This window comes from Miniopterus natalensis, chromosome 1 (assembly GCF_054644295.1).
Source record: "Miniopterus natalensis isolate mMinNat1 chromosome 1, mMinNat1.hap1, whole genome shotgun sequence".
Classification (NCBI taxonomy): Eukaryota; Metazoa; Chordata; class Mammalia; order Chiroptera; family Miniopteridae; genus Miniopterus; species Miniopterus natalensis.
The window spans coordinates 161,505,428-161,533,038 of NC_142081.1; the positions used below are offsets into that span (position 1 = coordinate 161,505,428).

At 43.5% G+C, this 27,611-nt stretch overlaps 1 protein-coding gene across 1 annotated transcript; it reads left to right on the top strand.

The window, feature by feature from the left end:
• GC (GC vitamin D binding protein) lies at positions 1 to 27,412 on the top strand. The gene is made up of 12 exons (XM_087826592.1): positions 1 to 265; positions 10,550 to 10,619; positions 11,433 to 11,565; positions 13,718 to 13,929; positions 15,132 to 15,264; positions 15,576 to 15,670; positions 17,308 to 17,437; positions 18,529 to 18,731; positions 20,331 to 20,460; positions 21,049 to 21,146; positions 23,048 to 23,180; positions 27,377 to 27,412. Exons 1-12 carry the CDS (start codon positions 1 to 3, stop codon positions 27,410 to 27,412), a joined length of 1,638 nt encoding a protein of 545 aa, XP_087682718.1.
• The last annotated feature ends 199 nt before the right edge of the window (positions 27,413 to 27,611 follow it).

The window sequence follows — 27,611 nt, forward strand, 5'->3', positions numbered from 1 at the left end:
ATGAGAAGAAGACGACACCCAAGTACAGATCTCAAAGCGAGTTTCCAGCAAAAGGAGCGCAGGTGCCACAGTCCTGGCCGGGAGCACGCACGGCCTGATCCCAGCTCACAGAGAAGCCGGGCAGAAGCAGGAGGCTCGGCCAAGAGGGAAGGAGCTGAAGCCAGAGAGGCGCCCGGCTTGACCATCACACGCAAGGTCGCCTGCCGGGAACCTGGCAGCAACGTCACACCTCGCTGCGGCCCGCCGGGCGGCTCGCCCTGTGCGCGTGGGTGGGCACACGTGCGCACACTCTTTAAGGAGCACAAGATTAACCTTGGGGAAGGAGGTGAAGAGATCCTTAAAAAGAACCGGTTACCCTCTCCCGCACCTCGGCCCCTCACGCCTTTATTCCGCCCACTGCTCTCCTTCTCTGTGCTTCCCCCGCCGCCTGGCCCCAGCCGCCCGGGCCCCCACTCCTCGCCCCGCCCGGCCCCAACCGCCCGGGCCCCCCACTCCTCGCCCCCCCTTCTGCCTGCGGTCTGGGCGCCAGCCCCTCCCTGCCCTGGACCGCTGACCCGACGTCCCCAGGGCTCCTCCTGGCCTCCTCCAGGCGTGGGGTCTAGGTTCGCGCGCACAGAAGGCACCCTTGACCAGCCTGTCTGGAAGAGCCCTACCCCGTGCTCTCCTCCACCCCCTTACCATGCTTTATTTTTACTGTTTAGCACTCGCGTTGTTACCCTGTCACCAGCTGCTCATTGTTTATAGTAACGAATGACAATGTAGAACGTAAACTATAGAATTTTGGCTGAACCAGATTTTTACGCCAGCCAGTTGGGTTTACAGTGTTACCTGTGAGACAATGTTATCACTGCTTTGCTTCCTTTATTTGAGATGCCTCAAATAAAAGTTTTCACTAGAGACCAAGTGTAAGAGAAATAACGAGTCACTAAGACCCGTGCAGGGGAACTGAGTGAAATTCACGCAGCCTCCTAGTACCACCCACCTGGGCCACACACCGGTCACCATTATCCCGTAACACTGGCTCTGCCTCCGAAAGCCCCCTTTTTCCGGACACCATCATATCTGAATCACTTACGTTCAGTCCTGTAGATCCTTCTTGGATTTTTAAATTCATTCAAATGATCCATCTTCAAGCATTTCCACACTCTATAAATTTCAGCCTTGAAACGGACCAGCCTGTACAGAGCATCCTACTGTAGAAACCTCCTCGGCACCCCTTTCTCTCCCCTTTACCTCCGGCAGGTGCCTGCGCTCCAGGCCTGTGGGCACCGCCCTCAAACCTGTGTTTCCACTACCTCTCCGTACACTGTCCGTATCCGGCCTTGCTCCCCGTTACCTGGCTATTGTAATGGCCTCCTAACCTAATCCTCACCTCCTGTCCCTTGCCCAACAAATTCATATTATTAAGAAGTAATAAAAAAAACTTGACACGATATGATAAACAGAGTCCATAAATGAATTGATTATATTTTTTAAAATCAGGAATACTATTGTGAGATTAATGAAATGATGGGGTTCAGTGTGTGCGGCTGGCTGATAGGATTCCAGGGGTCAGGCTGCCTGATACAAACCCACCCCAAGTCTAGTCTCTGTTCAGAGTCACCCGATGACGGCTGTGACCTCCGGCTTAAATACTGATGTGTGTGGTAGGTAGGATGAGGGCCCTCCAAAAATGTCCACATCCTAATGCCCAGAAACCATGAATAGGTTAGTTACATGGCAAAAGTGGCTTAAAGTTGCAGATGGGATAAAGGTTGCTAATAAACTCACGTTAAAGTAGAAAAATAACCTGGATTATCTACGTGGGACCAATGTAACCACGAGGGCCTGTAAGGTGGAGGTGGAAAACGGGAAGAGATATGACTGAAGAAAAAAGTCACAGAGAAATGCAAAGTCGCTGGCTTAGAAGATGGAAGTAGGGGCCTGCGGCTGGCGGGGTCTTCCTGAAGGAAAGGAGCGTTGAGTCCAGGGATCTCACAGCTGATAGACAGACCACCAGCTGTATTGGCCAGATCCGGGGAGAGCTGACCAGGAGACGATCGGGTACATATTAACTAATTTCTCTGCTTCTGGGACGTTTTCTGTGTCTACCTTGACATCCATATTCCTCTGAACAGAAATAATTTAGCCCATCACCACAGAGAAGGATTGGAGGCAATCCACATCTGTATCACAAGGATATATAAACCCTGATGCTATGTGTTATCACCAGGTTTTACTATAAGAAGAGGTGCTGATATTTACTGAGTGTTTACATGTCAGGCAGGAGTGTACTAAGCGTTTTTATATAGATTAACGCGTTTCATAGAACAGTCTTATGAGGGCACTAATCTTAAATCCAAGATTCGTCTTCCTTGACACAGCTCTGAGTTGGTCATTTCTCTCCATGAATATATTTTAGCAGGTAACCCATTGCCTTAAAAAATAACTGAAACTCCGACTGTCATGTCCTTCTGAGGTTAAGTCCCATATTCCAATGCCATTGGACTGCTCAATCTCTAGACGTGACTTGGGATTTTCCAGCTGCAGATACATTTCTGCGCTGTCCTTCTACTTAAAATCCCTTCCCTAATTTATTTTCTCCCATTGGAGTCCTCCCCATCACTCGCGGTCCGCCTCAAGGAAGGGCTCCTTTCCTGAAAATTCCACAGTGCTCCGTTTCAGGCTCTCCTGTGGCAATGGCCCCCCTGGTGCTGCAGACTTCTCCCTGCGCTCGGCCCGCCTTCCCTGAAGCATCGGCGCCTTTTGAGCCTTCTCCTGCGTGGCACCGTGTTCCCGGTACAGGGTCAATAGAGATTCGGCTCATGCGTATGCACAACAGGGGCCACAAACCAAATCAATTTAGCCAATCATAGCAGTTGATAAATATTTGCTGTTTCCTGTGAAGGGGGAGGCACTGTTCTAAGCATTTCACGTATATTAACCAAGTCAGTCCTCACAACAATCCTATGAGTACAACTGTCTCCATTTTACAAGCGAGAAGCTGAGGAGCAGCCGAGAGGCCGAGCAGCTTGCCCTCGGCCTCACCATCAGCAGCGTCAAATCCGGGCGGCCTGGATCCAGACCGCATCCCCAAGTCATGATAAAATTGTCTCCCGTGGGTATGTTTTCTCTGGCCTTCATAGTTTGGGCCAGAAAAGTGTCTTTAAAGTTTAACCTCCCTTGTCAGCATTTTCAAATCTAAAGATTTCACACAAAAATCCAGCTTCCTAGCTTCTCCAGAGGAGATGTGGCAATTGAGCCAAATTTCCGCATGGCAACAATGACCTGGGGCTGAATTATGACTGCCCCCCTCAGACGAGAACCACAGGGACACCGGGCATTTTCCCTTCTTCACTTGGGCAAGTGTCAGCTCGCACAGTTCCTAGATCCTACGGGCGCTCGGGCTGGCCATCCTTGGGATCTTAGAGAGGGTCTATAAATCTTCAATTTCTCACTGGAATTTAGTAATTAGAAAACTGTATTCCATTAAGGAAAACAATGTTCGTTAGCACTTCAGCATAGCAATTACATACTATAGAGCTGCTTTGGCCTTTTAAAAGTTTATACAAACAGTTTTATTAATAAGAGAAAAGAATGATCACTAATATTTAAAAAGGAAGTTTCTGTTTACAAAATAATGCTATTTATGGTAACCCATTGGACTTAAAAATGCATGTAAATGGTTTAAGACATAAAACGTGTGAAAATGGAGACAGGTAGTGGTAAATATATATAATCTGGCCTTGCCACTGGATTAACTGGATAAATAGAAATCATGCCATTTTAATAGCCATTGGGAGGTGTGGATTGATAGAAAAAGAAAGTCATTTATATCAAATATTTTCTGAATTATTGTAATCAAGAGATAGAGTGCAGACCCTGGCGGGGCAGCCCCGCTGGTTAGAGCATCGGCCCGATACCCGAGGTTGCGGGCTCGGTCCCCGGTCAGGGCGCACACAAATCGACCAATGATGCGTGAGTGAGCGGAACAGCCAATCCATGCCGCTCGCCCTCTGCCTCTGTCTCTCTCTCCTTCCTTCCCTCTCTCTCTCTAAAATCAATCAATATAGAAAAAAATTCTTTTTAAAAGGACAGAAAAAGAGAGTCTGTGACTAGCCAATGAAGCAGAATCACTACCTCCTGTTTCCATCAGCTCAGATGTACACAATATGAAAACACGACTTATTTCTTTATTCCTTAGGAAGAAATAAGGCCATTCCTTGTTTCTTCAGATTTTCTAATAAATGCTGAGTGAACTGGCTTTTAGAAAATGCGTGTGTGCCCAGAATTGTGCCAGGCTCACAGGACCTAAGAATATGATCTTTGCACTACAAAGGAATTTCAGGAATTTTTATAGAAAATGAGGCAATTTTGCTTAAAGGAAACAGCTAGTATTGGCCGGATTTCTGGGATCTGTTAGCGGCGCCTAGTGAGCAGTGCTGCACGTCGCTGTCTACACAAAGACCAAAGCACTAGACCGGGACTTTCCGCCTACCTGCTCCCCTTCCCTTCGCTTGCTTTAACGATCCTTGCAAGCTTGCTTCAGAAAAGGGAACATCGCCCTGGCCCGGGTGGCCCAGTGGCTGGGCATCGCCCTGTAACCGAGAGGTTGCTGCTTGAGTCCCGGTCGTGCTCGGCGTGGAGGCACAGTCCCCAACAGGAGACAGGGGCGAGCCGGAGGCAGCAGATGGATGCTTCGCTCTCACATCGATGTTTCTCTCCCCCTCTCCCTTCCTCTCTCTCTAAAAGTCAATAAAAAATCTTTAAAAAGAAAAAATAAAGGGGATATTAAGAAGAATTAATTTATAATTACCAGTCCTGGAAAAGTTAAGACTTCAGAAGGGTAGGAATAATAAACTTTCAATACCATAAACAGAATATTACTCAGTTCTAATAGAGTAAATCTCAAACCCACAGATAAAATATGCTCAAAAAGCTAATGCTGTTCATTTGGATATTAACACAACTTTCCATAAAAACAGTTCATACACAGAGACAAAGTTCTTAAAGTGACACACAGAAATGTGTAGTAAATATTGGAACTGCAAGGGGATAACTACAAATCATAGGGTTTCTGTGACTGAGATAATACAGAGGTGACCCATTATCCTGATATTATTTACTCTCCTATGGCTTTAAAAACTAAGCCCTGCGATGCATTCCAAGTTTCCAAGTCAGGATGCAGGGGCATCAGCCTCGCCCATCCCGAAGGTGGGAGCGGGAAATTGCCCCCTTAGTTTCAGCCCTGCAGGCGCATTTGTGGACGACGGGGTGCCCAGCTTCTGAAGGGCGCGGGGGGCGGGGTGAGAGGCCTGGAGGAAGAGGCCTCCTCGGGGACTGTGCTGAGGGTGTCATCTCTACAGGCTACTACCTGTGGTGAGCCCAAAGACATTAGTTTGAGTGACTAGCAGGCCACTGTGGCAACTGTGATTCCTGGGCAATTAACCCATTTATTCTATGTCTTCTACTGTTTTAAATTTCAAGATCTGAGAAAAAGGCCCCATTTGTTCCACTGTTGGCATACTAAGAGGTACATTTCATTTCTTATTGAGTAGTTCATTTGTAGATGGCATGTGACCTCTAGATTTAGTATTAAAAGAATTGAATTTCTTCCCATTGATTTAAACTCAGAAAATTGCACACCTGCCTGCAAACATCAATACCAATACGAAAAACCAGATTAACGCTTCATATAATGATGAAAAACATCAATGGAGGTGAAACCAAAATAAAAAGGCTGAAAATGGAATAAAGGTTAACTTGATTACTACTTCTTCATTGACAGTGTTTCTAGGGATACATGTATAATTATCTTTAGCTCCAATAATCAGGTCAGCTTCCTAAACCAGCCCAGCAATGTTTAATTTCTCAAATAAAACCATTACTTGGCAATCACCAATATCCAGTCTGACTGTTCTGAACAAGCAAAAAGTACACTTAAAGCTTAAAACAAAAAGCAAAAACAAATATACTGACCTTTTCTGACACAGATGAGCCTGTCTGTGTAGAACAGAAATAAAAATGCCAAAGAAATGAAATTGCAAAAATATAAAATGCCCAACAGAGTTCTGAAACCCCATGATTCTTCAGCACAAAATTGGAAAACAGCAACTTAAGACAATTCCTAGCTTTCTGTATCAGCATGTATTCAATTCTATGTTATTTGGGGTCCTAGTGTACAAACGCTTTTCTAGGGGACCAAGTTGCTATAGAGGAAGATTATAACAACAATACTTAAAGCATTCGAAATACCTTTTTCAGTAAAGTTTGTACCAAGACAGTGAGCATCTGATTGTGTGTCCCCAATAGATTAGAAGTTCCATGAGGGCAGGGATGTGTCTGTTTCGCTCTCATTTGTACATTCAGTACTGAACCCGGTGCCTGGCACAGAGTAAATCTTTTAGGCATGTCTGTTGCGTGCATGAGTAAATATTGTCAGCTGTGTTGGGAGAGGGGAGCATGGAGCACTAAAGATTTTCTGAAAGTAAATCTAATTTCTTTTTAAAAAAATCCAGGATTAGACATGACTTACAGGAATGTTTCACAACACAGATAGAAATGAGACATGCTATTGCAAAAGCAAAAATTCTGTTCATGAAATTTGTAAACATTTAGTGCTGAGAGGTCACTGTGTGAAAAAGATTTCCCCTGTGTCACTGAGATTATGCCAATATTTACTGGGGCCATGTCAAAGTCCAGATTGCCCTCTTTATAACCACATGGCACATTAAAGAACCGACTGAGTCATTTGCAGTTCATTCAAGGCAGAATTTAATCATATGAGTCAAAGTAGGCTCAACTGGAATGAAAAAACTTTTATTAGGCAGTACTCCATGGACTAGAAATCAATTTGTAATAATCACACTGCAAATTAACTTCAGTATTTGTTGTTTTGTGGAAGATGAGAAGATGATTAACATATTTGCCTAGCCTTATAAGCTGTGTATGTTCTCTTTGGGTAAATGAATAAATAAAATTGTTTAAATCAGAACTATATTTCGAGTCATCCGCCTGAAAGATACATGGCGCAACATCTTCCTCTGCAGGTTGGTTTTGTAAGAGCGGTTTTACTGTTTTATATTTTAATTCTGAATTTTCCCAGTGCTTCCCTTCTGGGTTTCCTCCTTGCTTCTGTTGTACCCAAGGTTGAGTGTTCCACCAAAAATGGTTTCAAAGCCATTTTAAGTCTTATCTAATCAATCTAGTTCTCTATTTTTCTCAAATAATCTTACACTCTAGCTGAAGCACTAGTGAAGGCCTGTGGATTCTGATGCACTTCCATGCAAACACAAGCAGCTGATTCCATTAAAGCTGTTCAACAGGAGATAATGTGCAGTGGCCACTGACACAACATTCACATGTACTCACACATTCCTGTAACACTGAATAAAAACTACTTCTTTGCTGAAGTGAGAAATCTGAACCTGAAAGGCTAGAAACAAATCATTTGTGAAAATGTTCATCAGAGGTACCCATTTGAATGCAGGCTCTCACTTTGAATATTGAGTAGTCACACAAAAAATTAATAAAAATAATCTCTGCAGTTGTATAGGGAGGCTTTATTAAACAAAATTAGCTCCTATGCATTAAAAAGAGAAAGAGCTATTTTTTCTAAACATAGTAAGCTTTGGGGGAAAAGGGTTCCATATAGTTTCTTACTGCTTCTAAAAGGAACTATTTTGTAATCCCTTAGAAGTGATCTTAAACATCAAGAAGATACAATCCTGTCCAGAATCAGGAATCTTTCATATGTATGGTTATTTAAGCTCCACTTGAATATCTCCAGTGACTTAACAAACTCACTTCTCTAGGAAGCTGTTCATCGTTTCAGGTAGTGTTTGGCCGTGGCTACAGCCAAGTTCTCCCACTGAACCAGAATCTCCTGCCAGCCGTGTTCTCAGCTCGGCCTTTGAGGCCTCATAAAACCACCCTGTGGACACCCTGAGGTTACAGCTCTTCATTATAGGAAGACAGCTCTACCTAAGTCCTTCCCCTCTCTGTCGTACTCTCAGTCCCACAGAGCACCATTAATGATTAACGGAAACTTTCTGCCTTATTTTGACCTTTTGAAACCATGACGGTCTCCAACCTTGTAAACTAGTCAATAAATTCCAGGAGGTTTGCTCGATTTGAAGGTTCGCAGATAGAAGAGAGGTTTGCTGCGAGCGCCGTTTCGTACTCCACTGACCAGTAGCTTCCCCTGTGCTATCTAGTTTCCAAGACAATGTGTGATTCTGATGGTATTTAAGTTGGGGCCTTATTACAAAGTGCTGCTTAAGAGTGTCTTTGTCCTTAATTCTGACCTTGTCATCTCAACACTATGCTTTGAGTTGTCTACCTGGAAGATACAAGGGGCTACAGCTTTCTCCACAGGGAGTTTTCACCAATAAATCTAACAAATCCTACTGAGAATCTTTTTTAAAAGAAGAAAAAAAACCCCTCTCTAGCCTGTATCCAACCATCATCCTTCATTCCAAACCATAAAACAAAGATTTCTACCTCATTGATGTCAAGTTGCTCTTCCACAGAACAGTAACTGTCGGGAGGTAAGGACATTTGGGGTGTTAAACGGTATGAGAGCAACTGCCACCGCCTGAGATGGATTTCCTACTATTTAAAGCCAGGAAGATAGGTCACTAAGAGTTAAAACCACATATTTCAGAACAGAAACTGAGCCATTTATATACTTCTTACATTCTTTTTGAAAGATAGAGCATCATAAAGTGTCAGAAAATGTCCTGGACGTATTTGCATAAACGACATATCAGGGCAGAACACCGGCCTACCTTCCAGGCGCCCCCCGCCGCGCAGGTAGTAGGTGTGTTGAACTGTGGGTCTCACGAACAATAGAAAACTCATCTCCTCCTGAGCAAACTAGCTCCTCCCAATCTCTTGAGTGGACTGAAAAGTAGGTTCTATGATTTTTCTGTTCACTCGCAAATAAAAGGCCTTCTGGTCCCTTTGAACCTCGAAATAACCACCTCATAACAGTCATGGGAATATCTGCTTGCATTTAATAGGCAAAAATTTGTAAATTTGCCCAGCTGGTGTGGCTCAGCGGTTGAGCATCGACCTAGGAGATCAGGGTTTGATTCCCCGGTCAGGGCACATGCCCAGGTTGCCGGCTTGATCCCCAGTGGGGGGCGTGCAGGAGGCAGCTGATCAATGCCTCTCATCATTGATCTTTCTCTCTCTCTCTCCCTCTCCCCCTCCCTAAAAAAAAAAATCAATAAAAACATATTTTAAAATATATATATTTTTTAATTTAATAAATTTGCTTAAAGGTGAAGCTATGCCCCAAGACCAGGCCCCTGTCTGCCCTGTTGCCTGTGGTGTGAAAGGGAGACGCGTACACTTCCCTGTTTCCCTCTGCTGCTCTATTCCTCTTGCTCCCACTCTCGGCTGCTTTTGGTTCCTCAGACACAGGGAACGATGAAGCCAGCAGGAGAGGTAAGAGCAGGAAAAGCTAATTCAGTGGGCAGCTTAGTGAGGTCGTGTGGTTTCCTCTGGTTGTGGGAGGTGTTCAATGTTGACATTTTCTTCGTGGCTTCTCTGGAGATCTTTCTCATAACCTCTGAGGATCTCTCACATCCAGTTGGCACCTCAAAACTTCCTTTGGCCCTGATTTTCAGACTTGCACAGAGATATCCCATTGTTGGCAGCCCACTGTCCTCTAGATAGACCTTTGGGGGGAGGGAGGCACTTAAGACAACTCCCGGCCAGCTTGCTCTCCTGCTTGATCGACATCAGGTCCACAAGCTGAAGCGCACCTTCCCACTCACATGTTTCCTAGTGCGTTGCCCTAGGCCACTGAACCAGCCCCCAAGCCTTTAGCTTTCCTAGTCTGAATCAGACACCTGCCCATTGAACCCCACACTACAAGGGTCACCTACCAAGGTCTTGGAGTGTTTTCCTTGAAGCCCCTTTCGCTACACTTGAAATGAGGGAAAGCACTCCCCACCATTCACCCACACCCACCACTCTGCCAACTTTCTCAGAAAAAACATTTTGCCTAATTTTCATCTTTTCCCCCAGCTGAATTCCTAGCGTTCCCTTATAAGAGAGTCCGGAGGCGGGCAATGGAACAACTCCGACACACTCCCTTTCAGGTCCTGCAACAGTGGGGCTAGCTCTCCAGTTAGGAATGTAGGCACTCTCTCCACTTATTTTTTGTACTTGTTTCTTTCTAGGCCTTACATGAAACCAAGATAAAGAAGGGAGGGACAAAAAGCGTCCAATTTTAGCATTGTTATGAAGACGGAACCTAAGAGACTTCTTGACGCATCAGTAGGTTCTGACTCGCTAGTTGGATAGATCAGTTGGCAGCTTGCTTTTAGTGCCAGTTCACACTTTTTCCTGCCGTCCATTAACATTTATAGCAGACCATCAAATTTGGATCCATTTTTATGAACCAGCTAGAAAGGCATCAAAACAATGGGACTTTATGTAGAAAATGCTAGTTTCACCACAGATAAGTCACATGAAGGACCCCTTAATACATATGCATTTAATGCAATATTCATTGAACAGAAAGTAAGTGCGAAACTTTCTATTTCTTGGTCCCTAGGTCGGGATTATGAAAAGAGTAAAGTCTGCGAGGAGCTCACCAGTCTGGGGAGAGATGACTTCACATCCTTGTAAGTACAAGGCAGCCACCCACCCTCTTGGTCACTTGACCTTCAACGAAGCTGCGTGTAAGGTAACTTGAATCCCGCGTGAAGGGCTGAACTGATTTCTGCTAAGATCCCCAGGATAGAGCCCAGAGTCAGTGCAGGCAGAGAAGCCAGGCACAGGAAGGGCATCCAAGATCCCAGCTGAACTATCGCTGCTATGGTCTAAGAACTCGTTACGGGTGTGTTTATCAATGCATTAAGACAGTAAGTATAGTTTTCTAAGGTAAATTAAAATGCAAACAGTACATGCTAGGGCTGGCAAACAGACAAAAGGTACAGAACAGGTTCATTTGGGGAGGCTTGAGAGAGGAAAGAACATGAGGCTGGTTTGATGGAACCCTCAAGTCCAACTTCTACTGCTTTACAAGATCAATGTACCTAGAATGAAAACGAAAAGGAAACCTCAGATTCTTTTCATTCATCAAGAAAATATGTGCACTATTCATTTAAAAAAAAAACTGAACAGCCCGGATGGCGTGGCTCAGCAGTTGAGCATCGACCTAGGATCCAGGCAATCAGGGTTCGATTCCTGGTCAGGGCACATGCCAGGGTTGCAGGCTTGATCCCCAGTGGGGGCGTGCAGGAGGCAGCCGATCAATGACTCTCATCACTGATGTTTCTATCTCTCTCTCTCTCCCTTCCTCTCTTTGAAATCAATAAAGATATATTTAAAAAAACAACAACAAAAAAAAACTGAACAGATTTTATATTTTAACATGTGTAAATGTGGAACAAAATTCATCCTAATCAATGTATTGACTTTATTTTTCCCCTCAGATCAATGGTCTTCTACAGCAGAAAATTTCCCAGTGGAACCTTTGAGCAGATCAGTCATCTAGTGAAGGAAGTTGTCTCCTTGACAGAAGCCTGCTGTGCTGAGGGGGCAGACCCTGACTGCTATGACAACAGGGTAGGTTTCCATGGCCGGGCCTGTTGGTGGCCATAGAAGGAAGCCAAGATAGGCCTTTATGCCGCATCTTAGGGAAATCCTAGACAGCAACTCCACCGACTCCAATTTGGGGGATATATGAAGCCTATCATCCCAGATTTATTCTAACATAATGAACCCACTTGTCCCATTAGTTCTACAGGTTCAAATGATAAAACTGAGGCATATACTGACTCAAGTATCTTAAAAGTGTGTCTTAAAAGTCTATGTATACTTTTATCATGCCAAACCTCATACTGACCGACCCAGTCATTTAGTGTTGGCTTCAAATTAATTTGGTGTTCAAAATTGCCCTATAAACATAAACCACTAAGTTTTGGGTTTTCTCCCCTGAAGTACACGTGATAAATTAAAATGCAAAAATGACAAGGTTCAAAATATAGACAGAAGCTGGTAACAAGGGAAACCACACGTGTTTCTAGCAATTTACTAATGTAGTCATCAGGCCTGATGCAAATGGCGTTAGATGCATCTTGATAAAGGCCTCTACAGGCAGAAGTCTCCCTGTCCAAGCCTGAGGCAGTTAGCCTGCAGAAACAGTGCTCCACCGATCACTGGACTATAATCTATACAATGATTACTCTTACCGTTAATTGCTTTATCCGGCTCTTATCTACTTCTTAAGAACTTTATAATCGTTTTCTCCTCTCACTGAGTCCATAAACAACCGTCATTTCAACCAGACCTTCTGAACCACCTTAAAATAAATGAGCAGCAAACTACTAACCAGGATCAGAATAACAAAGCACATTTTTTATGTATTTGCTGACCCACGCCTTGATTGGAGAGAAGCCACAGGGCTGCAGAGACGGATCGTGAGAGAACAGAGGCGGCGGGTCAATGACTCTCTCATGAGAGAAGCATGGAGAGCTTCTGCACGCCACCTCCTCTTTCTCCGGCTTACTCAGAGCATTTTTAAAAATGTGTTGGTGCTTTTTCTTTTTAAATTTCTTATCTGAAAGGAGGTAATAAAAAAGAAAAAAACAGGAAAGTTGACAGGGAAAGAAAGGGAATAGAAGAGGAGACTCACTGAAAAGAGAGAGAAGATTTTAAAAAAAGTGTGTTCCTAAGAATCCCTAAATTCTGAGAGTCTGATGGAAGTTGGACGTGGGAGAGGATGAGAGATGTTTCCTCTCCCGTAACTAATTCATCACGTTGCTTTCCTTCATTGATAGGAAAGAGCTTTAGAAGTTTTCCCTTGAAAAGGTGACTAACATGTAAAATGCCATGTAAAATAAGTGTAGGGATGTCCAAGTACTTTTTCCCATGTAAATCCCAAAATAACTTTTCCCATGATGGCTCTTCCTGCGGTACATTTGCATTCCAAATTCTTTCCAAAAAGCCACTTTGCGGCCACAGTTGCGTTGGGGTCCTACGTGGGCTGGCTGCCCGCCTGCGCCGGTGTGTCAGCGCCGAGGCGGCCGGCAGGGGAGGCTGCTCCAGCAGTTTCCAACCCATGCTGCGCGTGAGAATAAGCTTTGGGGAAAACAGATCCTGAGGCCTCCTCTTTGACCTGCTGTTTCAGAATTTCTGTGTTGTGCAGCCCAGGCATTTCTTAGTCTTGTATATTTTATGAGAGATTTTGATGCAAAAGCGGGCTCAAGAACCAGTGGTAAGAGTGCAAACCCATGTGGACTAAAGCAGTTAACAATTGAGAGTCTGCTCCTGTGATCAAGGCGGGGAGGCGGGCAGGAAGGCCCTCATTATTCTCCGGGGTATTTGCAGCAGAACCCAGGCAGGAGCTCATAGGAGAGCTTTTGGAAACGACCTCCCTTATGCTGAGGGATGTTAATATCCCTGGGAGAAACACTGGCCGAGACGATAAAGCTTTTTTTAATGGCTGCAATCAAGCAGTCCATTTATTAATGAAGGTTCGATTTTTCTCCGACTCCAGGGAAAGGCATCTATTAACATAAATAAGACCCTGCACTTGCCCACAAGTAATATTTTGCAACTTGCCATGTTGATATATCACCTCATGGAGCCTTTGGCATGGGCAGTCTGGTGTTAATGAGAATTTAAATGTCTGACTAAAGATGCTACACTGACGGGAGGCGTACAAGCCTGGAAACCTGTAGATACGTGAGTTTGCTTGTCTCTCTCCTCTTTCTAGACGTCAGCATTGTCCGCTAGGTCCTGTGAAAGTGACTCTCCATTCCCAGCGCACCCAGGAACTGCCGAGTGCTGTGCCAAAGAGGGCCTGGAACAGAAACTCTGCATGGCTGCCCTGAAGCACCAGCCACAAGAATTCCCCACCTACGTGGAGCCAAGTAACGATGAAATCTGTGAGGCGTTCAGGAAAGATCCCAAGGAATTTGCTAACCAGTAGGCTGCTTTCATCAGAATTAAAACTTAAAGGCATAAAATATCAGATGTATCTAATCTAACGCCCTCTATATAAACACCTATTCTACAGCAACTTCCAATAATGAGAAATTGACTTTAAGACAGCCCATCTGTCACTGTTGACTATTGTAAATGCCTTTCTCGGACAGAGATAAAAATCAGCTTTCCCAAACTCCCACCCAGTTCATCCTATCTTGTACTTGAAGCAGAATTACTCAGATCCCCTGTCCTCATGATAGATTTTCAAATATTTGACAGCAGCTATAGTGATTCCCCTTAACCTAGGGATCTTTGCATACTACATCTGATATAACTTTATTGCTATGCACATTTTTAATACTTAGTTTTCACTAAAGCATAAGAAATAAACAGGTTTCTTCTTCACATTCCAAGAAAGAACTATGAATAGTACACATATTGCTCTACATCAGTGAACATATTACTTTGACTCTGTCATTGTTTAACATTCATAAAAAAACAGATTATATATAGATTCTTTACATTAGTCTTAGAAGATCTTAAAAATGAACAATGGGGAAAATCAATTCTAATGGAAAAACATATACACCAAAAATCAAAATATACATATATATGCGCATGTGTGTGTGCATACAAAAATTCAAAAGCAATAGCATTCAAATGGGCTTTAAAAGTATGAAATCAAGGTCACATTTTATAAAAATTGGTTGACTTTCCCATCCCCTTAAATTTTCAGAGAGGATTTTGCCCAAGATTTCAGTCTCTTTAGCTCCATAGGGGTTTATGCTCCAAAAATTTTAAAAGATTTCAATAAATAACTAAACCTACACATAGCAATTGTCTAGAATAGTAAACAGAGATAATGAAAGGGTAAACTCATAATTACATTTGTTTTAATTAATTCAATTAATATTAATAAACATCTACAATGAGCCAAGCTCCTGTAGACACTAAGTGAACAAAGGGGGCAAATGGCCCCCTCTTCTCAAGCAATCCACATGGAAATTTAGGAAAGAACCTATTTATGTTTAATGAAAATATTGATCGAAAGTGACTGGTATTATAATGCTTTCTGTAAATCCTTAGTGCTTTCTAGATATCAAAACTGTAACTTAACATGTATCCTCTCTCCATGAAAATACTTATGAAAAAGTAGATTGTTTCCCACAAACTTTTTGACCCCGGCTCTCTTCGCCCCTCAGGTTTATGTATGAATATTCCATTAATTATGGACAAGCCCCTCTGCCACTTTTAGTCGGTTACACCAAGAGTTACCTCTCCATGGTGGGGTCCTGCTGCACCTCACCAAGCCCCACCCTGTGCTTTTTGAAAGAGGTAGGTGCCATTGATTACCTAGCTCTGTTCTTTTCTTGTTTCTCTTATTAATGCTATTCCTTTTAAAAATGGTACACGTTCAGATGCTAGGATCAGTAATAGTTTCTAACAGGCCTCTTTGGCATTTTGTGAATTGGAAAAACAAATATAATGCCACCTCTAAGAAAGAAATATCGATACATTTCTTTGGTCAGAATTCAGTTTTGTAGTCATCAAAAAAGTCGTGATATTAACGGTCTCTTTTTTCATTCCTGCTCACTGCTTTCGGCGGATCTTAACTGTCTAATGAGACTCTCTCATTCATTTTCTAGAGGCTCCAGATTAAACATTTATCCCTTCTCACCACCATGTCAAATAGAATGTGCTCACGATATGCTGCTTATGGGAAGGAGAAATTAAGGCTCAGGTAAAGGTGAAGCGTCCGTATGTTCAGCTGTTTGATTCTGCTCTGTCTGTCCACAATATTAGGATTCTCTAAGAAAGTGTCTGTGCTAGAAGATACTGACTATAGTCTTATGCTCCAATCATCCTCAAAATTATGCCTAGCTCTTTTTTTCTACACAGAATATGAACAGTAAGAAACAGGGCTGTGTTGTAAAACATGAGATTTGCTCTAACCAACCTTTTCCATATACTCATACGGGAAAACTGGGAGACCACTGGAAATTATTTCATCGGCATTCATATTAGCATATATCAGACACACAAAAGCAAAAATGAATTGTGTTTTTTTATCGCCTGTTATTTGCTTTGCCCATTTTTGTCTTGGGATGAGACTTCTTGGATCCTTATTTGTTACATGAAGCTTTGTGCTGCATAATATGTATCTCTTAAGCTTTGTGAATGTGCTTAGCTACCTTATTTGTAACTTTCACTTTGATTTTTGTATGGCTGCTGTTGACTCCGTATTTTAATTTTGACATTTTCTATGTTTATACTCGTCTCATATATCCTCGGACATCTGGATTTTCCCACCTTATCTTATCTTTTCAGCATTTAAGTCTCTTTAATTCCTTCTACTCTGATCCACAAATTTTTTTCCTTTAATGGGAATAAAAGAATTTATTTTGTGTTGGCACCAGATCCTGAGTTTCCCTAGTGGGAATAGAAACTACTTTCATCAGTCCTTTAAAAATAATTTTCCATTAGAACTACTCAAATACTGAACGGCATTTTCTCTAGACCTTCACTTTAGTTCTACTTTTGCATTAAGATACTGTAGTTGACAAGTAGAGCATAGGAACTTATGACATAAAAACACTTATAAGATACATCTACCTTAATCATTAATTTATACTTGCATTAGTGTCTAGGAAATTACCCCAAGGAAATGGCACTGAATGTGAACAAAAATTTAGCTACAAATACTGCTATCCCTCCCTCATTTTTTTAAAAAATATATCTTTATTGATTTCAGAGAGGGAGAGAGAGAGAGAGAGAAATACCAATGATGAGAGAATCACCGATCAGCTGCCTCCTGCACGCGCCCGCCTGGGGATCAAGCCTGCAACCCTGGCATGTGCCCTGACCAGGAATCGAACCACGATCTCCTGGATCCTAGGTCAATGCTCAACCACTGAGCCACACCAGCTGGGTGCCCCCCCCCCTTTATTTTATTTTATTGATTTGAGAGAGAGAGAAACATTGATATGAAAGAGGAACATCAATTGGTTGCCTCCCAAATGCACTGTGACTGACCGAAATTGAACCCGCAACCTTTTGGCATACAGGATGATGCTCCAACCAACTGAGCCACCCCACCAGGGCTTTATTGACATTTTAAAGGCATCATTCAACTATGTAGATCTGGCCAAAAGAGGAGCTGCATGTGAGTACTGAAAATCTGAAAAGATTCACTGGGGATGACTGAATTTTAAGTAGTAGCTTCGGCACACAGGATGCAATGCAGAGCAGACGTGCTCCGCGCAGCTGTTGAGGACTAGGAGATGAAACTATGGTGCTGTTTCTCTAGTGTGTGTTCATAATGAAACCAGGGAAACTGAGATTTGGACTAAGCTAACACTCTCTTTCTTAACTATTCAGCCATCTCATAAAATTAGCCCAAAAAGCACCTACTGCTGACCTGGGGGATGTTCTGCCACTAGCTGAAGATGTTACCATGACCCTCTCCAAATGCTGTGAGTCCACCTCTGAGGACTGCATGGCGAAGGAGGTAAGAGAATCCCCATCATCATCACCATCATCACCTGCCTCACACTAAGTGGCAAGCACTTCTCAGCTGCTCTTTACAGGCATCATCTCAGTGATCCCAACATGTTTCCTGTGAAACTCACATACATTAAATCCATTTTACAGATGAAGAAACAGAATACTAGTCAGGATCAATAAAGTCTCAAACTAGTAAGCAGCAAAGTCCACACACGAAGACAAGGGTAGCTGATTCCCAAGAACTTAGTGCACCTGCAGAGCCCAGTACAGTATCCTCCAGCCGCATGTGGCTATTTAAGTCCAATACAATTAAACTTTAATAAGAGGTGAACTTCAGTTCCTCAGTCACACGAGCCGCATTTCAAATGCTCACTAGTATTAGACAGTCCAGTCCAGACAATGTTCGTCACCACGTCGTAAAGCTCTGTCAGGCAACACTGCAACCATTATCCTATCAGAAACTACGACTGTTCTTATGACAGCTGTCATAATTTGATGGACGTTTCCATTTTCCCACCATTTTGCATTTACACAATTCTTTCAAGTAGGTATGAATTTGAACAGTTACTTTAGCTAAAGGCCACTCTCCAGGTCTGTGAGCGCCTTAGGAATAGTAACACTGTGCCGCCTGGTCTTTTTCCATTAAGAATATGTGTCTGTGTTGATAGGTGTTTTTCTATAACCAGATTTGTAATGGCTAGTAGGTCTCTCTCTAATATGTAGATGTGTGTGTGTGTGCACACTACATCCATCTCCTAGAGATAGATGCCTTATTTTATTTAACCAGTCCCTTTAGGTGCTGCAGTTTTTGTATTTTAGTAATACTGTCCTTAAGAGCCTTATAGCTAAATCTTCTCTTCACCACAATTATTTTCCGAGAATAAATTCTTGGAAGTCAAATTGTACATTTTAAGGCTTTTAGTACATAATGACAAATTTCCCTCCAAAAATATTATGTCAATTTACTTTCTAAGAGCATCCCCACTGACTTTTTTAACACCATGCCAGGGCTGGCAAGCCCGTGTAAACCTTCCTTATTTTTAATCGGACCTACCAGAAAACTAACAATGCATAAAATCACAATTACTTTTGTAGCTGCCTGAACACACAGTAAAACTCTGTGACAACTTATCCACAAAGAATGATAAGTTTAAGGACTGTTGTCAAGAAAAAACACCCATGGACATTTTTATGTGTGCTTACTTCACGCCAGCTGCTCAGCCACCAGAGCTGCCGGACGTCGGGCTGCCCACAAGTAAAGATGTGTGTGGCAAAGGAAACACCAAAGCCATGGATAGGTAAGTAGAGCTGATCTAATTATTTTCTTGACAGTATTGATTTTCGCTAGCATTAAATGACAAAGAAACTAGATGGGGAAGAAAGAGTAAACTTTTACTTGGCTTCACTAAGAAAAGAATTAGGAGCACATGCAGACGGCCAAGAGACACATGAGAAAATGCTCAACGTCGCTCATCATCAGAGATGAGAATTAAAACCACAAGGAGGTGTCACTTCACACCTGTCAGAATGGCTCCATCAGCAAATCAACAAACGACATGTGCTGGCGAGGGTGTGGGGAAAGGGGACCCTAGTGCACTGCTGGTGGGAATGCAGACTGGGGCAGCCACTGTGGAAAACAGTATGGAGGCTCCTCAAAACATTAAAAATGGAGCTTCCTTTTGACCCAGTGATCCCACTCCTAGGAATATATCCTAAGAATCCTGAAACACTAATCAGAAAGAATATACGCACCCCTATGTTCATAGCAACACAGTTTACAATAGCTAAGATCTGGAAACAGCCCAAGTGCCCAGCAGTAGGTGAGTGGATAAAAAGCTGTGGGACATTCACACCATGGAATACTATGCAGCTGTAAAGAAGAAGGAGCTCGTACCCTTTGGGACAGTATGGATGGACCTGGAGAATATTATGCTAAGCGAAATAAGCCAGGCAGAGAAAGACAAACATCACACGATCTCGCTTATATGTGGAATCTAAAGAACATAATAAGCTGGTGAACAGAACAGATTCAGTGACATGGAGGCATGGATCAGACTGACGAATGTCAGAGGGAAGGTGGGGGTGGGTGGAGGGGGACAGATTAACCAAAGAATTTATATGCATAAATGCACAACCCAAGGACACAGGCAATAGTGTAGCAAAGGCCTAGGGTGGGTGTGGGTGTGGGTAGAAGGGGTCCATGGGGGGAAAATGGGACATCTGTAATTCTTTCAACAGTAAAGATAAAATTTTTTTAAAAAGGAAAGAATTAGGATAAATACATCATGAGTTGCATACACTATGAATAGTATATGTATATTCATGGCATAAATTTATTGCACAAGTAGGCTGAATTAACAGGTCAGAAAATCATTTATCAATATCAGAGAGCAGAATTTAGACTGCGCTGAAATTCTGTATTTGTCTAACTACTCATCGTTTTTATAAATGCATAAATAGCAATGGGATAAGGTAATCAAAGAATTCATGCAAATCTGTTTTCACAGAAGAGCCACTTAAAGTACCTACTTGATGCTTTATGCAGAATTAATTGTGTTATAGTTACACAAAGGACAGTTCCATATGCATTGGAGCAGATATAAGTATATGTGCGTGTGTGACTATGTACATAGTACACAGAGCTTTAGTTCAGTATTAACTAGTCACAGCAACTTCAAAACAACTATCAATAACTTGTATTTCAATGAGAATATTGTTTTTAATCCTAAACCTGTTGATTTGGATTCAGTTTTAGCGAAATCTTTAATTTTTAATTAAATATACAGAAGCCAGCTGCTCTGCCTTTGTTATAGGCGTCAAATCTCAAAATGTGACACACACTCACAAGTGTACCCATGCGTGTTGAAGTGTGTCATCTCTTTCTTCTCTCACGCCAGGTATACATTTGAACTATCTAGGAGGACTCACGTTCCAGAAGTATTTCTCACCAAAATACTTGAGCCAACCCTGAAAAGCCTTGGAGAATGCTGTGACTCTAAAGATCCTACTGCCTGTTTTAATGCTAAGGTGCAGTACACTCAATTTCTGCATCAGCCTTGGTCTAGATCAAGAGTTGGCAAACTAGTTCATGCGTCACATCTGGACTCGTGCCTGTTTTTGTATGGCTGTGAGCTAAAATGGTCTTATATTTTTAAATGGCTTTAAAAACAGATTACCATTTCATGACATTAAAATTATATGAAATGCAAATTTCAGTGTTCATACATAAACCATGCACACTATTTATGCATTGTTTATGGCTGTTTTGGTGCCATGACAGCAGAGTTGAGTAGTTACAACAGAAACTACATATGGCCTACAAAACCTAAAATACAGGGTGTCCCCCAAAAATGAGTGCACAGTTTACAGCTGATAGCTCAATTTTGAAAATGAGATGTAGTCTAATAAATACTGCTTGTATAATTATTCAAAGTATATATATACATTTTTGAGGGGACACCATATATTTACTATCTGGCCTTATACAGAAAATGTTTGCCAATGTCTGGTGTAGATGAAAACACTCCTACTGACATGTCACATGGAATTCTGATTTCATGCCTCCCAGAGCAGTGTTAAGATAACTACTTTTATGTGATTATTATTTTCTTACAGGTTCCTCAACTGAAGAAGGAGATATCTTCTTTCATTGACAAGGGGCAAGAACTATGTGCAGATTATTCAGAAAATACATTTACTGAGTACAAGAAAAAGTAAGGGACTAGTTCTAGCTGTGCCCTCCAATCGTATCCATATCAGCCTGGTACTGTGATTTGAAAGCATAGTTTAAGACTTAAGATGTGCTAAGTGAGCAAGAAAAAGAAGAGATTCAATTAAAAGAGTTTTTTAAAGTAGTCAGAATCTATTATCTGTGTAAGAACCAGTTCTTTTCTGGGGGGAAAAAGGTTATGTATATCAGGTTAGAACACTGCCAAAAATACATAAATTACAAGATCCGCAATGATTTAATTAAGGAAATAAAAGTAGTCTGTAATTTATTAATGTTCTTGCCCTAAAGCAATCTGTAGATGTTGTTACATATAATTAAGAAACTATAAAACTGCTGGAAAATGTTATCTCATTCAAGAGCATATTGTCTGACAAGAGGACCCAAACTTTCAATTAAGTGCGGTATCACCCAATTTATAGTAGTCTCTATAAACTGAAAGTACAAATGTTAACTGATCATCCACAATGTTGTCCAATAGTCATTTGTCTCAAGTAAGAGGAGAAGGCATTCCTTTACAAATAGGCGTTAACGTTAAAATAAGGAGCCATAATAATGAAAGCAGATTTACTGGGTTCCTGGACAATGTCTCTGTCGAGAAGACCACGTCATTCTCAGTTTCGTTAAGTATATTTCTCACATCTATTTCAAATCACCTTGAACAACACAGTCCTCAAGTCAGCGCAGACCTTTCTAAAGAACCCCCAAAGTTGGATGCCTCCTTCAATGACCCCCATGAAATCAACCTTAGCAAAGCTGTAAACAAAACTAAAAAGACCATGAAAGCCATAGGTTGAAACTGTTTAACAGGTATCAGAAAATTACATCATTAGGAGAATAGTAGGAAGGTAGCACAGAATCATGTTAACAGGCAACGCAAGATTAAGTTCTTCGCCAACAGTTCTGAGCTCCAGCTTTGCCTGGGGCAACTGAGTGAAAATTTACACCATCTCCCTTCCAGATGAACTTGTAGTAGAACTGACATTTAAGGTTATGAAGTTAGAGAAGATCGAGGCTGTTCAGTCTCATATTTGAAACCCCACCGCCCTCCTTTACCTCCCATCCTCTGAGTTCCTTCTGGTCTCACTTGCTCGTCTCCCAGCTGGAACCGACCCATTTCAATAATGCTTTTAGGAGCAAACTAGTCCCCCTGACCCTGCTGTCCCTTCCCAGCACGCACTTTACCAGCACCAACTCTAGGTAAATTGGGTCTCTCCCACCCCCATTGCCTAATCCTGGGGGCAAGTACTCCTGGAGAAAGCCATAAAACCAGGCTGAGTTGTCCACCATGAGGGTAGAGAGTTACCAAGATTGCAGACAGTTCAAACCGGGGAAGAATCAAGGGAATTCAAGCCCTAGCACCACCTGGACAGAGGCGGAGAGCTGGTCAGTATAGAGCTAAACAGGAGAGCCCAAGGGCCCTGGCCTCGTTTCAGTGTTTTCAGCATAGTCGAGTCGGCAAACTGAGGGGGAAACTGTACAAAATATGAGAGAGGAGGAAAAGCATTAGAGTGGAATGAACTTCTATAAGGGAAACAGCCTTTAAGGCTTGAAACTTAGAATCAGACAGAAGATGAAAGGTTCATGAAAAGAGAGAAAGTTATCCAAATTGATATAATCAAGGAAATGAAAGGGGGAAAGGCTAGAATTCAAATTCAGCAGCAATCTTTATGTTTACTTTCATGATCTTAAAAGAGGTGTAGACTTCACTTTCTAATCTCAAATTGAGTCACTAAAAATAGTTCCCCAGATACATATAATTTTCTTGAGAGGGGCAAGTATTTCTATTTTCGTTTTTATTGTACCAGATCTGAAATGGCTATCTTTTGCATTAGAAATGCTTATAGAATACATCTAGTAAAACCTCACCAAAACATGCTCTTTCAGGCTGGCAGAGCGACTGAGAGCAAAGCTGCCTGATGCCCCCGCCGAGGAGCTGCAAGAGCTGGTGGACAAGCGCTCCAACTTTGCCTCCAAGTGCTGCTCCATCAACTCCCCTCCCCTCCACTGTGACTCTCAGGTAAGATGTGACAATCCATTACCACTGCCCGGTATGGGAAAGGCCGTGCACTCGGGGTTACTCGTTTCCTTTTGTTACTGAAGTGCCGTTATGTCTTTTCCTGGTGCTACAATAACTTTGTTGTCTTAACAGCGAAAGCAAGAAAAATGACTGTTTTCATGTTATGCTAATTTAAAAAAAAATTACGGCAGTTGCAAGACTTAGGAAATTTTACACTTTTAAAGAAAATAAAGCGTGAATACAGGCAGCATAGTGCAGTATTTTTCAAATTGTAGGTTGTAACCTATTAGCAGTTTTTTTAAATGAAAAAAGAGAAAAAGAAGACAGTAGAAATATTAGTCCATCTAACAGTGTGGTTAAATATTTCATGGACATTTTATTCCATATATATGTATATGCATATGTATGTATATAGGTAGCAGTAGGTATGATCCATTTTTTACCTTCTATCTTAATTATAAAAACTATTTAATTTTAAGTATTGGGGTGACTTGGTTAATAAGATCATATAGGTTTCAAGTGCACATTTCTATGAAAATGATCTGTATATTGCACTGTGTGCCCACCCCCCCAAGTCAAATCATCTTCTGTCCCTATATGTTTGCCCCCCTTTACCCGCTAATTTAATTTTGTTTTAATGTAACAAGAAAAAGAAGCGCAACTTAATTACTAAAGGTCACACAAACATTTCTTTATCATGAGTTGAGTCACTGTCTAAAAATTGAAATATATATTAACCTTGAAGAATGTTGGAGTCCTTTTTAGTTGCAAGTTTTTCTCTTCCTTGGTTTCCAAGTCTGCAAGATGAAGACGTGCGAGCTCGCGTTTCCTAGGGTCCCTCCCCTCGTGGGAGCTCGCGTTTTCTAGGTCCCTCCCCTCGTGGGAGCTCGCGTTTCCTAGGGTCCCTCCCCTCGTGGGAGCTCGCGTTTCCTAGGGTCCCTCCCCTCGTGGGAGCTCGCGTTTCCTAGGGTCCCTCCCCTCGTGGGAGCTCGCGTTTTCTAGGGTCCCTCCCCTCGTGGGAGCTCGCGTTTTCTAGGTCCCTCCCCTCCTCCCGATCCGCTAGCTCCCGGCCCGCCTTCCTTTCAGCGCGGTCCCATCTCCTCCGCCCGCCTGCCCCCTAAACCAGCTGCCGGCTGCAGCCCAGGGCTCCCCTGTGCGGGCCCAGCCGCCCCCATGCCCGACGGCGGCGTCTCCCGCGCCCTCTCGCTGCCCGAGCGCCCCCTGCGGGCGGGAGGTGCGGGCCTCGGTCCCGGCCTGGGCTCTGCCAGGGTGCGGGAGGGGCCCGCCGCCCCCGCCGCAGCCGCCCCGCAGGCGGGCCCTGGAGAAGCGCCCCCGGGAGGGGGACGCGGTGAGCCGCCCCGCGCCGGCCTCTGCCCGCCCCCCGAGCTCCCGGGCCGCTGCCCCCCCCCCCCCCCCCCGCAGGCCGAGACTTCCCGGTGGGTGTCCCTGCTCCTTGTCATGTGCTGGAGAAGCAGCGTTCATGATACATTTCTGACCCCTCTTCCCCCATAAAATAACCTGCCTGTGATGCGAACGCAGATGCCACGCAGGCTAACGACTTTCCGCCCATCACCCGCCGCTCACTGTGAGGTAAAGCGGCCCCCGGGCATGTGGATTTCCAGTTATTTATTAAGGCAGGAAGGCAACGGGGCCTGGCTGCATTTCATTGGTCTCTTATTTTTTATTCTGTTTCTCTTATTTATTGTTCCATTAGAGCAAATTGAAAATATCCAAGAACCTAACTTTAAAATCACAGGAGTTTAAATGTGGGAAGAAAGCGATAAGACCCCCTAGTGTAACTCTTCGCTCAGCAACCCCTCCCAGAGCCCGTTGGGCCCCCGTTTGAACACCTGCCTCAGTTTCCCAGCGAGGCAGCCGTGTCCCTGCAGGCAGCTTCATGCAGGAGAATATTATCCTGCAAATCAAGCCCTGACGGTCCCCGCGCAGGGTCCCCGAGTCTAGCCTGGCTCCTGTCAACGGGAGACCCTGCTCTCCGCGGCCAGCAGCAGCGTTGCTCCACTGGGAGCGACTTTTAAAAAGTTAGGCTGTAGAAAGGACGTTTTAAAGGCTTGAGCTCTGCACCCCAGCTCTCTTAATATTTCAGTGAGGGTGTGTCCGTTCTGGCTTTCGCTGGGTGATGTCTCACAAAGTCTGAACGAACGTGACAAACTGAGCTGCAGCTTCTTTATACCCTTAGCGATTCTGATTTCCCTCCCGGTTTCCATCATTATTTTCTAGTCCCGAACCTAATTGCTAACCTTGTTTGTAACGATTTATAAAGTCAGAATTCCAGATAAAATGACTACAGTAGGATAAATGTGTATTCTTTAAATTCTGCTGAGAAATATATATTTATCTTTTACTAAAATTCAAACCAACTAAAATTATAAACGAAAAACCTGAAAGAGCTGGAGGGTTGGGATATTCCGGTCATTATGAACATTAAAACATTTGGCATTAAACAGTTACCTTAAGCAGTGCCTTCCTTTACTACCTAAATGTAGGTTGCCTTATCCCAGAAAAATAAAATCCTCTTACCAGTAGAATATGCTGAGAGTCTAATTCAGTTACTGAAAAAAGGGGGAAAGTCTGAATACTTTTTTACATTCTGTCAAATACGTGACTTTGGTAACTGCTCCTCGCCGTGATCTCCGCTTGAGGACGGTTTCCCCTCTGACGTACGGGACAAGCAGCTTTATGCTCCCAGTGCGTTCTGCCTTCCTCCAAGCACCCCGCCTTTCATTTCTGCCAGTTGCTTTTCAGTGCGTTTTTCATTTTAAAAGCAATTTCAGCCACGATGAAGAGAAGGCGGGTTTTTCCCTCCGGCCGTCTGCCCGCCGGCGGGCACGTCTCTGCAGCGGTGCTGCTGGGCGGCCGGCCCTGCAGGAGCTGCTCAGGGACCAACGGAGCTGCCCCGGCACCGTGCCCGTCGGGCTGCTTCGAGCCCCGGAGGTCAGCCCCTCTGGTGGTTCCGTGACCCCGTGGACTGGCTTTCACCCTCGATCTCATCGCTAGGTTAGCAGGACCGCTTCTGTTTCCTGACTTTAAGTTTGGGCAAAATCGGATAGAACAGCATTCCCTGTAAGATTCTCAATGCTTCGTATAAATATTTGCCCCACTTATCCTATAACATGTGGATTATAATTTATCATTAAACCTCCTTGTCCTATATTTGCTTGACAAGTTTTTTTCCTTAAAAGTAAACCCCACCCACTCCAAGTCATACCCAGGGATCCATCCCCACCTGCCATTCTCAGCTGACGTGGCGCAGTCGCTAGAAGAGTGGCAAAGGGGGCTTCCCAACCACGCCTGTGTTTCTTACGGGGTAACCCAGCCTCACCCGCACCCTGATCTGGACGTGGCCAGGAAACAGAACCACCGGTGTAATTACCTTCTGGCTTCGCCGTGGCGCTCTTACTATGCCACCGAGATCCCCTGGTTGCAGGAAGAGGCGCCGCTGCGCAATTAGACCGGAAATTACATTTTCTCTCTTCTCTATTACTCAGGCAGGGCACCCTACCCACTCTTCTGAGAACTCATTACTCTGCTTCCACTAAGACGTCCCAGAGGACTGCAAGCGGGCATCAATTATGATTTCCCAAAGTATTCAGGAAGCCACTGTTACATGCTGGAGTCAATCATTAAAATCCTGAAAACAGAGACAAAGGCAAACAGCCAAGTGGGCGCCGGGTACAGGGGACTGCCTCCTCCCCTCACACTCCCCGCCCAGCCTTCCCTCTCCCTTCCTCTCTCACGTTTCAGGGGAAGCTGGCATATCCGCTAGAGTTTCTTTCTCTCAGTATAACCAGATTTTGTGATGCTTAATGCCAGAGCTAGCATTTATTAAGCCAATGCTACCTGTTAAGCAGATTCAGGGTTCAGTCTAGGCCTCTGCCCTGGGGACCCTTCCCGGCGCCCGAGCTCTCCCCCTGCCCCGTCCCACTGTGCGCACCCAATAATTGGCACTTGTTCTTTCTGGTCTACTTCTCATAGAACCCTGTAAACTCTTCAAGGGCAGGGACGGCGTAAAACTAAGTAAACGTGAAGGATGGCCAATAAAATGTTCAATATAAAACTGCATTTTAACAAGAATCCTTTTCCTCCAATCAAGGTTCAGAGGCTGTTTCCCTCCCCGATCTAGCAGTCTACAAATTAAACGCTTCGTGAATAATTAGAGAACACTTTTTCCATTTCAGATTGATGCTGAAATGAAAGCTACCCTGCAGGACTGATGCATGTGTGTTATCTTAGGTAAGTATTGTCTGTAAAGGCAGAAAAGGAAAAGGGTTGTGCAACGTATTTAAAACATCATAGAATAAATAATTTGAAAGTCTTCTTCCCGTTCTAGCTATTATCTATTCAAACTCATTTTACAGATGAGACTGTTAAGCAGATGGGAAAGTCAAGGAGGTTGCACAAGTATTCACACCA